This window comes from Mustela nivalis (assembly GCF_964662115.1).
Source record: "Mustela nivalis genome assembly, chromosome: 7".
Lineage (NCBI taxonomy): Eukaryota > Metazoa > Chordata > Mammalia > Carnivora > Mustelidae > Mustela > Mustela nivalis.
The window spans coordinates 51945516-51958185 of NC_139026.1; the positions used below are offsets into that span (position 1 = coordinate 51945516).

Consider the following 12670-nt stretch of genomic DNA (forward strand, 5'->3'; position numbering starts at 1 on the left):
ACTTAAACTTCTGAAAAGTTGTCACTCTTTTAATATGCTTGTTTTAAAAAAAAAAAAAAATATATATATATATATATATATATATATATATATACATATGCACATATGCATGTGTGTGTGTGTGTGTGTGTGTGTGTGTGTATTTATCTTAAATGTGTATGAATGGGAAACTGAGATTTCCAGAAATTCTCCTTCCTCATCCCTCTTTTCCCCCCATATGTAGAGTGCATTCCAAAAGAAGGCTACAGATTGAGAAGTGTCCATGATGTTGTGACTCTGTTGTGGTCATCCTGTGGCTAGCATGAGATGGCTATCACAAGATGATCTCTTTAGTGTTCATCTCCAACCTCTTTATTCAATAGTGTAATGAGAAAAACCCTAATGTATACACAAGGAAAGAAAAAAATCTCTGAAAGTTCCTGAATTTTATAATAATTCTCTGTCCTTACTGCCATCAAATTTCACCAGATACGAAGATAGTATTTTTGTGGAAGATGTGGGAGTGGGGGGGGGGGTGTGAAGATGAACAACGTTTGACTCACTGAAAATAAAATAATTGCTGGTGACAAGCATATATGTACCGCTGTTTTAGTACTGGTAAATTTCAGGATAATGAAAGAAAATGTAGTATTTATTTTAATGCTGCCTGCCCTTCCTCATGAAATTAATATTGAAACTTTTGTCAAAGGGTACAAAATTTCAAAAAAAAAAGGTACAAAATTTCAGTTATGCAAGAGGATTATGTTGTAGAGAACAGTGCCTACTATTTAATTTAAATTTAATTGATTAGCATATAGTGCATTATTAGTTTCAGAAGCAGAGTTCAGTTTCATCAGTCTTATATAACACCCAGTACTCATTCCACCACGTGCCCTGCTTAATTCCCATCACCCAGTTCTCCCATCCTCCCATCCCCCTCCCTTCCAAGAACCCTAAGTTGGTTTCCTGCAGTTTTTTTTTCTTCAAGATTTTAAGACAGCACAAGCAGGGGAGGGGGCAAAGGGAGAGAGAGAAGCAGACTCCCCACTGAGCAGGGACTGCGAGGGGGGGGTAGATTTCAGGACCTGGGACCATGACTTGAGCTGAAGGTAGACGCTTAACTCACTTAACCACCCAGGCACCCCTGTTTCCTCTAGTTAAGAGTCTCTTATGGTTTGTCTCCCTATCCCATTTTGTCTTATTTTATTTTTCCCTCCCTTCCTCTATCATCCTCTCTTTTGTTTCTTAAATTCTACATATCAGTGAGATCACATGATAATTGCTTTTCTCTGACTGATTTATTTTGCTTAGCATACTACCTTTTAGTTCCATCCACATTGTCGCAAATGGTAGGATTTAATTTTTTTAATGGCCGAGTAATATTCCATTATACATATATATACACCACGTCTTTTTTTTATCCATTTATCTGTCGATGGACATCTGGGCTCATTCCATAGTTTGGCTATTGTGGACATTGCTGCTCTAAACATTGGGGGGCATATGCCCCTTTGGATCATATCATTTATATCTTTGGGGTAAATACCCAGTAGTGCAATTGCTGGGTCATAGGGTAGCTCATTTTTAATTTTTTGAGGAGCTTCCATCTTGTTTTCCAGAGTGGTTGTACCAACATACATTCTAGAACAGTGCCTACTATTAACAATATCCTGTACACTTAAAAACTTGTTAATAAGGGGCACCTGGGTGGCTCAGTGGGTTAAGCCTCTGCCTTTGGCTCAGGTTGTGATCTCAGGGTCCTGGGATCGAGCCCTACATTGGGCAGGGAGCCCACTTCCCTCTCTCTCTCTGCCTGCTTCTCTGGCTACTTGTGATCTCTGTCTGTCAAATAAATAAAGAAAAATATTTATTAAAAAAAACTTGTTAATAAGATAGATCTCACATTAAGTGTTCTTATCACATAAAAATGTAATAAGAGATAGAAATGTAATACATACTTATGTATGTATTATTTTTATGTTAAATTAAATTCATTCATTCAAAAAAAATAAGAAAACAGATGCCATAAACAAAGGTAAAAGACAAATTGCCAAGCGAAAAAAATTTGCAACTTATTCAATAAAGAATCAATGTAATACAGATGAAGCAGAAAAAAAGACAAACCACTAGAACCTGAATGGTCAAAGGATATGAAGTCATTCATGAATATGTAAAAATAAGCTCATATTCACTTGTGAGTATAGAAATTAAGATCGAAACAACACTATTTTTCAGGAAAATTGAAAACTCTGATGGTTAAAGATGATGATGATTGTGCAGGACAATATAAACTGGTGGGAATGGTAACACATTTCAGTAATAAAGGAAAGGTTTTTAAGTTCTATTAAAATTTAAGAATATATATGTTCCCTCTTAAGAATTTCACATTTTGGTATCTACCTTAAATATATTTTCATGTGTTTATAAGGAGGCATTCATTCATTCATTCTGGCAAATAGTTAAAAAAAATTGAGCAATAGCTAAAAAACAATCAGAACCATGATATATTGATAGTACGGAATTAAAAGGGACTAAAAAAGATTACCTAGTTCTATAATTTAACATGGCTAGATTTCTAAAACAGGTTGCTCAGTAAAAAGTTATAAAATGTTAGTTATAGAATAAAACATATACCATTAAAAAAATCACATATATATAAACAAATTCATGTGCATATTATTTCTAAACATACATGGATGATCATTAAAGTATTGACAAAATTTCCCTTTAATATGAAGTTTTTTTTTGAAAGATTTTATTTATTTATTTGACAGAGAGAGAGAGAGATCACAAGTAGGCAGAGAGGCAGGCAGAGAGAGGGGGAAGTAGGCTCACTGCTGAGCAGAGAGCCCGATGTGGGGTTCGATCCCAGGACGCTGAGATCATGACCTGAGCCGAAGGCAGAGTCTTAACCCACTGAGCCACCCAGGCGCTCCTGAAGTTTTGTTTTATCTTGTAAAGGAGAATGTATTTTTATATTACATGGGCAATTAAGTTAATTTTAATAAAACTACTTGATGATTAGCCCTAGAAACACAAGAAATAAATAAAAATGAAGAGCTCAGTGATGGAAGTCATACCAAGATAAAAGGATTTGGTGGCAAATTTACTTAAATGTAGAAATAAGGCTAAACAACCAGGCAATTATGTTTTTAGAATACATTTTATATATTTGCAGTCTTGAGAGTATAATAAGTATAATAAACAGAACTGTTCATTATACAAACAGAAGAGAAATATATATATCTATATATATAAATATTATATAAACTGAATATTATATAAACCAAAGAGAAAGGCAAAAAAAAATATGATATTGATTTGACATTGTTTGAGGTGAGAACATATTGTGCTGATAACTTTCTTAGTGTATTAACATTCTGTGTTTTTGTTTAGACTAGAACACTCTCCACCAAAATAAATATATCTTCTGCTGTGAGTTTCTTTAGTATCTTCTCAAATGACTGATAGAACATTAGGTACAAGATTGGCATCAAACAAATATTGATATGACAATAATGGTATAGGCTAAGACAATTCTTTCTTTAGGACACAGCATGGTCCCATTATCAAATGCTCTTGCCTAGGCAAAACTCAATGTTGAGGTGGCTTGAATTTGGCTACCCATATGGTATGTAACTAAATATTCAAGGAAACATTCCTTTTGGCAATATTCATTTGATTCTACTCACTTTCTATGTAACCACGTCATACATGGAAGGGCAATTGGGTGTTTGTACAGGCACTATAACAGATAAAAATTTGGAAAGCATGTGGCTTCTGTAAGAACTTGTTCCCTCATTTATCAAATGGGTCAATGGTTCTTTGGGTCTTAGCTCATAAGGAGGTGTAGGAATAAGATAGAGGATTCTCTGAACTTTAAATATTATAGAAATTTTAGTCAATGCTATTCTAATTATGATGAATGACTCTTACCTGATGGGCATAACAGGGAATTAAATGTTGCTTCCTTCTCTAGTCCTTCAGGCTGTAGGTGGAAAGAAAGAAAGGTAGAAGCAAAAATTGACAATTTTGTTGATAGTGGAACCACCAATTTCCTGATCATGAAGAGAAGAATTGGAGCTGACTTCCAAATGTATCACATAAAGAATCGATAAGTATAAGCAATATGAAGGAGATAGGTTGATAGAGTAGAAAATGAGGAAAAATTATGTATCAAGAGAGAAAGAAAGAGACTGAGAGATAGAGAGAGGAGAGACTATTGTGAAATATTCTGTGCTTATGTATTATTTAGCCCTTCTTACCTAAAACTTGGAAACTTCAACGCACCATTGTTTTTATTGGCTCATGGTGACCTATCGAATGGGTAGGCTTACTTACTTCAACCAGCAGGGACTTAATAATGGTGTCCTTCTTTCCATATTCAGGGATCATCGCCACATCATTCCCACATAGCTCTTGAGATGCCAGTGCCTCTGCACTCACGGTGAAATTCACATTTCCTAAAAAAGGGGCAATACTGATGAGCACCACCTCCTTCTTTTGCCATGCCTCCAAACCTCAAGATTTATGAGTGTTCAATCTTTATAACCTTTTTTTTTTGTTGTTTTATGAAAACACAGGAGCAGGAATGGAAGCAGAATCTAGAGGCTAGTGACCCTGAGAATCCAAGGCAGAGATAGATGGAGGCAAGCGAAGGGAGGGGATAGTCTTCTAGACATCCTAGAATAAAAGACAAAGGAAAAAGTATCTACAAGGCAGTGGCAGCAGGGATGGGGTGTGTGTATGGGGGGGGCATGGTCTTTGCCTGAGGGAAGTAGCACTAGATGTAAGGATCCAACTGATATATACAATTCTTGAGTAGAGAATTGTCTCTAGGAAACTATTACTCACCTAACACCTTTGGCCTTATTGCCCAGGACACGGTTTGCCGGCTACAGATGCAGTGAGAGTCCTGTTCCTTCTCCTGGACTAGGAATGCAGAATTCAGGTCTAGGTGCACACTAATCTGAAACCACAGAGACAAAGAGACAGATTAGAAAGAGAAGGGAACCAAGGGTAGAACAGTTTGAAACAAAGCATATTGGGGGACTGCTTAGATATTAAGTTGTCTAATATTGAAACTGATCTAAATATAAACTGACTACCTAACAGTGGATCTGACATTGAAATCTTTGTATTTTAATACAAATAATCTGCTCTTTTGTGGGGTGACACAAGAGGTCAGGAAAAGTAGAACGCCCCTGCCTGTGGAACTTCTACTTCTTTGGCCTGGGATCTTGAACATTCTCTCAGCTCTCCCAGCAGAGTGTTCAAGATTTATAAACTGTTATGGGTTCAGCAGAGGTAAGATGCTCAAAAGTAACTTTCAAAGTAAGGTTTAATCTAATTAATGCTTTATGATGATATATAAAAGTTAAATATATGGAATGTACAAGTCAAAAACTTGGATCTAGGACATGAGAATGAAGCCTACTGATTTTTGTTCACTGTGTCAGGAATCTTCATAGCGTGCAAACTTCCTAATCTTATGGGGTTGGGGCAAGGGTCCGAGGCTTGTTTGAAGTTGCAAATATATGGAAATCTCAGCAACCATAGCTTCTATCACATCTGAGTATCTCTGAGAGTATTCCTCCTCGGGTAAGAGCCCCTTATACATAGGAGTTTGTCAGTATTTCAAAGAATAGGATTTTTAATTTACTTCACTGCCATACCTTGTGTTCAATTTAGAAAAGAGAGGTCTTTACCAGCATGCATTTGGGAAGGTAGTTGAAGACAGTGGCCTTGAGTGTGAAGGCCTCTCCGCGGATCACAGAGTAGGGCATTGTGAGCTCCACAAAGAAGGGCTGGAAGGCTCGGAAGGAGGCAGGAAGAGAGAGACCAAGTCCAGTGTCATTGGACAGGCAGAAGGCCCCTGCCTTCCAGTCCGTGATGGTATCAGGGACTGTTACTCCCACTTCGGCCACTCCTGATGAGCTGGGAGGATGGCAATGTGAAGAACAGAACGTGAGCAGTTCAAGAAGTCCTTTCTAGCAAGAGAATCCCTATAAATAATTCTATTGTCATGACATGCACCCAGTAGAAATGTCAATAAAGGAGAGTATCATCAAGACTCAAAGTGGGAAAATGTAAGAAGTCCTTTACTTCCAATTCTGTTTTCAATTCTAGTCTTTATCAGAATTTCCTATAGACACAGAATTATAGCATTTTCTAGTATAGACACTATTGTTATGAAGCAAATATGTATTTTGAGATTGCTCTTAAATTTTACTCTTTAAAATACTGTTCTAATGAGGGCAGGGTTTTTAAAGTTTTAGTTCTACTACTACGGTGTGTAGTTGGCCTGACTGATTCTGTTTTTAACTCATGATTGTTGGCCACTGGAGAATCTCTTATAGGTGTTAATCTTTGCAGGGCCTGATCATATTTACTCCTTATTCCTATTTTCTGGAAGTCTTAGAATTAACTGTGTGCAAAATTTCTTAGCTCTGATGCAATGTGTCTAAGAGATATTTGGATATTGAAAAATTGGCTAAAAATGGGAAATTGTGAGAAGTCTATATCATTGCCTTTTATATATAAAGAAAGTTACTTACTCTAACACCACCAAGTCCCAGATCCACGTCTCAGGGAAGTACTTTCGCACAATCTCTGGGGGAGCCTCGGAAACAAGGGCCATCACTGTAAATTCATTTTCTCTTTGCAATCCAGATACGGCTATGGTGGGTGGGGGGGAGACAGAAATAATAAATACACAGATAAAGAGATTATAATACATGCTACAGAAGAAATAAATAGGGTGATGGAACAGACAAGAACCAGGAGAGGACGCTTGGGTGATAAGGGAAAGCTTCTTTGAGGAGGTGGTATTTTTGCTGAATCCTGAAGTCTTAGGTCAGTTCTAAGTGAGCTGGAAGAAAAGAATTGCAAGCAGAGGGCAGAGCCCTAGAGGCAGAAGGAGCTTAGGATGGTCTATGGAGCAGAAAAAGAGTCCTATGTGGTCATTGTGCTCTGTTTCAAGAGGCAAGTGATAGGAAGTGTGTTGGGAGGAGGACTAGTTCCCATTTGGTGTGTTCCTCTGTGGGATCAAAGAAACATCATACCCAAACATGAAGACAATGGCTCTGAGAAAGTTTATAGGAGTGAGGGATCAAGGATTAAAAAAATTCTTTATTTCCACATGTGCCAGAAAGTCAGTCAGATTTTCTCATCTATTTACCTTCTGTTAATGGTGTACTGGTAAATATTCAACAATCAGTTCTCTGAAAAAATTTGTATATCACCCCCCCACCCCCCCATATATATATATATACACCTTTTACATATATAAGTTTACTATAAATTCTACTGTAAAGGATGGTAGACTTTTATTTATAAATAATAAAAATATATAATAATATTTACTTAAATTCCATATAACCAGTTAATTTTCACCAAACGCTTTCCTTGATTTTTGACACATTCTCTAGATGTACTCAACCTATATTCCACCATGATTTGACGATATCAGTCTAGAAATAAATGGTTGATTATCATCTGATTCACCAGTAAAGTAATCCATTTCATTGACAAATGAATGTGACTTCAACATGAATACTGGCTGCTAATTCTGGTAAGTTAAAGGGCTTCCTTATCTAACTGGTGAGAATGTAGTCCCAACTTGTGAATATTTTTGTTTCACAACAGATAAGTTTATACTTATTCTCTGCAAATTATCTTTCCTTCTCAACCTCGCCCATTCCCACATCTCCATTTACTAGAGGGAGTCATTCTTTTATGAATGACTTTCTTGATTGCTCAGTCAGAATTAACCCTTTCTTTTATTTTGCTTATCTGCCCTTCTCTCTCTCTCTTCTTAAAAATGGAAGTATAGTCGACACACGATGTTACTGTACCTCTCAGAAAACATCTTAGTCTGCCTCATATTCTCTCCAGCATGTGGGGGCTTGACACAGTCAAAAATTTGGAGTTTGTATTGCTCTGTGATCTTGAGCGAGAACCTTAATGTATCTGAATCACAAGGACTTTTTTGTTAATTTTATCACATTTTATCTTTTAAAATATTCTTTTATTTGACTCAATGTATTAACTTTTATTAGTTTTTTTTACCTGGAGAAGCCAATAGTCTTTGACTTGAGTATACTTCTATGTTTTCAGGCTGTGAACATACTTTGGGTTTGTGAATCTTTGTGTTGGTGAACACTTTTAAGCCCATATCCTATAAAGGAGATTATCACTTAATCAGCACCTAAGTATTCTAAAATATATACAGGCATATATTTCATTGCATTTCACAAATAATTCAATTAACTTAATGCTAAACTTTCAATGTTCATATCTTTAGAAGGGATATTGGTATACATATGGAGGTAATTTTATTCTGTTGTTAAAATTCTTTTAACAGTAATATTTTATATATATGATCTTTTATAAATAGCACTAGGCAATGAATTTTAGGAAAACTGAATTAAAAAAATTAAAAAAACACTTGATTACTAGTCCAAAAAATTTTAGCCCTGGCTCTGTTGCTATTAGCAGATCTGCACCTATTAGTGACCTTGGAGAAGTCACTTGACCTCTCTGTGTCCCATTACCTTCAATTATAACATGAAGGCATTACAATAAGTAATTTTTTCACATATAATATTTTGTAAATCTTCAGAACGGATCATCTATTGTATAAGGAATTTACCTGTAGGAAGCTATACATATCTTTTTCATTTGTATTTGACACAGGGGAATACAGGACCCCATTGATATGGACATTTTGGTGATCGATACAATCTCTCTCATCTTCCTCCTGCTGATGCAATCTCCCAGGGAAACCGGTGAGGTCCTTCACAGGTAGCAGGTTATAAACCTGTACAAATGCAAAGGACAAAAGGACAAACTTATTTGTGGCTTATTCTTCTTAAATGCAAAGAGAAAACAATAATCACCACCAGTCTTTGAGCACCACTGTCACTTCAGTTATTTACAGATATGATTTCAAAGCTGTTTTTAAGAGTTTTAAGAGAAAAAAAAAACAAAACCTAAACATTCCCATCTGAGTACTCAAAGACCACAATAATTTGTTACACAGTTCAGAGGCAAACACTAGACTCCATACTAGAATGGAATAAAACTTTATTGAGATAAATTGATGTCTGCTGTATTTGAGACAGTATAGTATAAAACTTCAGGTTGATAGAACGAAATGATGGCTTTGTCTCTCCTTGTGGTTCACAACTGACCTAGTGTGTAACAAAGTGAATGAACTTATGTTCTAAACTGGCACATGAATAAGTGTATGTCCTCTATGTAGGGCAGGATAGTATTTTCTTAGGTATTATTCATGGGAACAAAATGCTCCAAATCTTCACACAGTACATAAAATACTGGAAACGATGTTTTCAAATTCATTTGAAAGGGAAGAGGAAGATGGATGTAAAAATGCTGATAGTGCACTGTGTTATATTCAGACGAGTTTAAAACTGCTTGATCAAGTAAGTAGGGTAATGGAATTAAATGCTCTCTCAGAGGTAGCTCTGTCTTACTATTCCCCACCTCCCTGCTCTGCTATTTTCTCCAAAGCGTATTATGTGTTACTATCTATCTCATCTGTGGAAACGTAAGTTCCATGAGAGCATGGCTTTTTGTCTTTTGAGTAGGTCACTACTAGATCCCCAACACTTCAGCAAATACTGGGCACACCTAGAACACAGAAGACACTAAATAAGTATGTGTTGAATGGATGGCTTATGCTATTGGGAGCGAAGTGTTTCATTAGTAAAATATTATCAAGGCTGTGGAGGATTGGGTTAGTGAGTTAGTGTTCTAACCAAAGTCTACTATTAACTACCTAAAAGTTTCTACTTTTTTAATTAACAAACCAATAGGAAGGACATTCTGCCTTATCTATCTGCCAACATTGTTATAATTTAGAACCCCCGCCGAGAACTATAAAATTATGTTATATAAACATAAAACATCATTATTTTCCCATGTATCCTCTTGTTCCCATTGAAATGTACTTAATACTTTCTTTAGAAGAATTCTAATATTTTCAATTAAATTCCATTTGGAAGGACCAAAATGTTAGATGTCTTTTCTTTTCTTTTTTTTTAAAAGATTTTATTTATTTATTTGATAGAGATCACAGAGGGGCAGAGAGGCAGGCAGAGAGAGAGGAAGGGAAGCAGGCTCTCACTGAGCAGAGAGCCTGATGCGGGCCTCAATCCCATGACCCTGAGATCATGACCTGAGCTGGAGGCAGAGGCTCAAACCACTGAGCCACCCAGGCGCCCCTAGATGTCTTTTCTTATAACTTTCTTTTTCAGAGAGTAAAATATAAATTTCCCTTTGTAAAATTTTGATAGTGAGAAAAAAAGTACCTTAAGGAAGAGATTATTTCAACTGAAGTCATATAGAAAATGTGAAGATGTAAGCAGGACACTGTTAGCTGGCGTTGTTGTTTTTCATTGTTCTACTCTGGCCACACCCTTGTGCTATATCTTCTATTCACCCAACATTTTAAAGGATTTCATTTAGCAATGCAATTGGTAAATGAAATTAATTCATTTTTCCAAATTTTTTTCATCAGAGACAGTGTTTCTTCCTTCAGAAATTGTGTTCATCTTGGGACATACAGTGTTTGATATAATTCTTATAAAAACAGAAATTTGGGGCTCCTCGGTGGCTCAGTGGGTTAAAGCCTCTGCCTTCAGCTCAGGTCACGATCCCAGGGTCCTTGGATAAAGCCCTGCATCAGGCTCTCTGCTCTGTGGGGAGCCTGCTTCCTCCTCTCTCTGTCTCTCCTTGCGTCTCTGCCTACTTGTCTGTCAAAGAAATAATAAAATCTTAAAAAAGAAATAAAAACAGAAATTTCATATTTCATATCAGTTTTAGTTGAAGTCAGTGCACCACTTTTGATAGGCTTTTTGAAACATTTCAACAAATTAACTTGAAAATGACTGTTACTAGTTTGATTAAGCTCTAGGATTTCTGGAACTTTGAATGGTATATGATTTTATTAATATATGTATACACATACAAAAACATATACATATACATGTTTGTGTATGCATATATAAAAATTATGTAAATAAATAAATATCTATGTATTCAAATGTAATATATTTCTTATCAAAAAGGTGCCCATGAAGGAGATAAAACCTATGAACTCCTAGATAAATAAAATTTTAATAGATCCGATCTTACCCAGGTAGGCATTTCTCCTTGCTCTGAGCCCCTTGTGTGGCCTTTCCTGACCCCCAAGACTGCCGGGAACTCACCGAGGCTGCGGACAGCTCTGCTTCGGGCTTCATGAGCAGCACACTTTGGTCCACCGCACGGAGGGCGCACAGCGATTGAGGAGAAGCTGAAACTCGCAGGTGGGCATGTGAAGCCGGAAGACTTTGTGCTGGGCGGAAGCTCAGGTCCACCTATGGAATTGGTGAGAACAGTCGAAAAAACAAATGTCCCGATTTAACTGTGCATTCACAAGCATTTCCCGAGGGTTCCTCACATTCAATATACGCTCACTCTCTTTGACTTGGTGATGGTTGGCACCATGTGAGTCTTGGGGCTTTTTGTCCCTTACACATCATTCTGATGCTCAAGAATCAGTTGAGCCATTATAATGATATCTAATTATTCTTATAAACTGTTAAATTTGAGACGTCATTTTTTACCTTTGGCACATGGTAAGGTGTTTATCAAGTGTGGGTGGAACGCACATGGTTCTAGATGCTCTTGTATTTTTCTTTTGGCTCTTTAATAGCCTTAAAAACTTGCTTACATATTTTCCAACACTTCATCATAGAAAGGAACAAGGTATTCTGAACTGTATCATATAGTAAGAAACAATGCATGAGAATTTTGAACCAAGAGTCAAATGACATGGCTTCTTAGTGTGACTCTGCCATTACCTTGCCTAGAAACTCTGAAAAATTTATTTAATTCCTTTGGCCCCAGTGTTCACATGCAGAACGTAATTGATAATAATAGCAACTTTTGGTTTTAAATGTTGAAAATTTCATGATAAAGAAACCCACCTTGTTGGCTAGACAGTTTTCAACCGTGTATTTTGCAGAATCCCCGACCACTTCCCCATCAGGTAAAATGGTGAAGAGGAGCAATCGAGCGACAGGAGCAATGTCTATCTCCACGGGGACTGACACGGAAAAATGGCCGTTCACTGGAGCACAGAGAGAACGAGGAGGTGATTATGGCTTAGACAACTCCCCAGGGCTGAAATGAAATTTTTCTGTTGCACAAAACCATTTTTAGGAGCCTGGGCTGGTGAGTGACCGTTTCTATTAGTTGGTGTAACAGATAAAAGAAAAAGTAGATGTAATAAATAAATGTTTATGTCTAAGAATTCTCTACCACTAAGAACTCTAGCTTTAGAAAAAACTTTATTGAAGTGCTCTCTTATAAATCATATAATGATTTCACACCAATTTTCAGCATTAGCCCATCTCTGTAAATTTCTGATGCTATCTGAGGATATGGAGACATCCACTTGGCTACTATTTGATCAAGACATCACACCAGAGGAGGGGAATAGAACCTGAAGTTGTATGATATAATCACCAAGAGTTTAGCACATTGTATTTATCCTTATATCTTCTTTAACTTTCTATGAACAAAATATTCCAATTTTTTCTTACAGGGAATACTGTGCTCCTTTGATAGTTGTTTTTTGATGCCTAGTAGTTTTATTAAGGTTCTATAAATAAGTCTACAA

General features: G+C 36.6%; 2 protein-coding genes across 4 annotated transcripts in view; one reads left to right on the top strand and one right to left on the bottom strand.

Moving 5' to 3' along the window:
• KLRG1 (killer cell lectin like receptor G1) overlaps nucleotides 1-12670 on the top strand; it is a gene marked incomplete at its 5' end in the record, with an annotated part of 430961 nt that overhangs the window by 90198 nt on the left and 328093 nt on the right. The window lies entirely within an intron of this gene.
• Nucleotides 1-12670, bottom strand: part of LOC309868430 (alpha-2-macroglobulin-like) — a 126992-nt gene that overhangs the window by 13512 nt on the left and 100810 nt on the right. Inside the window, exons 15-23 of the mRNA XM_082738276.1 lie at nucleotides 11976-12118; nucleotides 11214-11363; nucleotides 8633-8800; nucleotides 8050-8158; nucleotides 6537-6657; nucleotides 5688-5916; nucleotides 4834-4948; nucleotides 4321-4442; nucleotides 3916-3967 (exon numbers count right to left, since the gene is read on the bottom strand). Of these exons, the coding sequence (XP_082594402.1) occupies nucleotides 3916-3967; nucleotides 4321-4442; nucleotides 4834-4948; nucleotides 5688-5916; nucleotides 6537-6657; nucleotides 8050-8158; nucleotides 8633-8800; nucleotides 11214-11363; nucleotides 11976-12118 (1209 nt within the window). The remainder of the gene's footprint in view (nucleotides 1-3915; nucleotides 3968-4320; nucleotides 4443-4833; nucleotides 4949-5687; nucleotides 5917-6536; nucleotides 6658-8049; nucleotides 8159-8632; nucleotides 8801-11213; nucleotides 11364-11975; nucleotides 12119-12670) is intronic.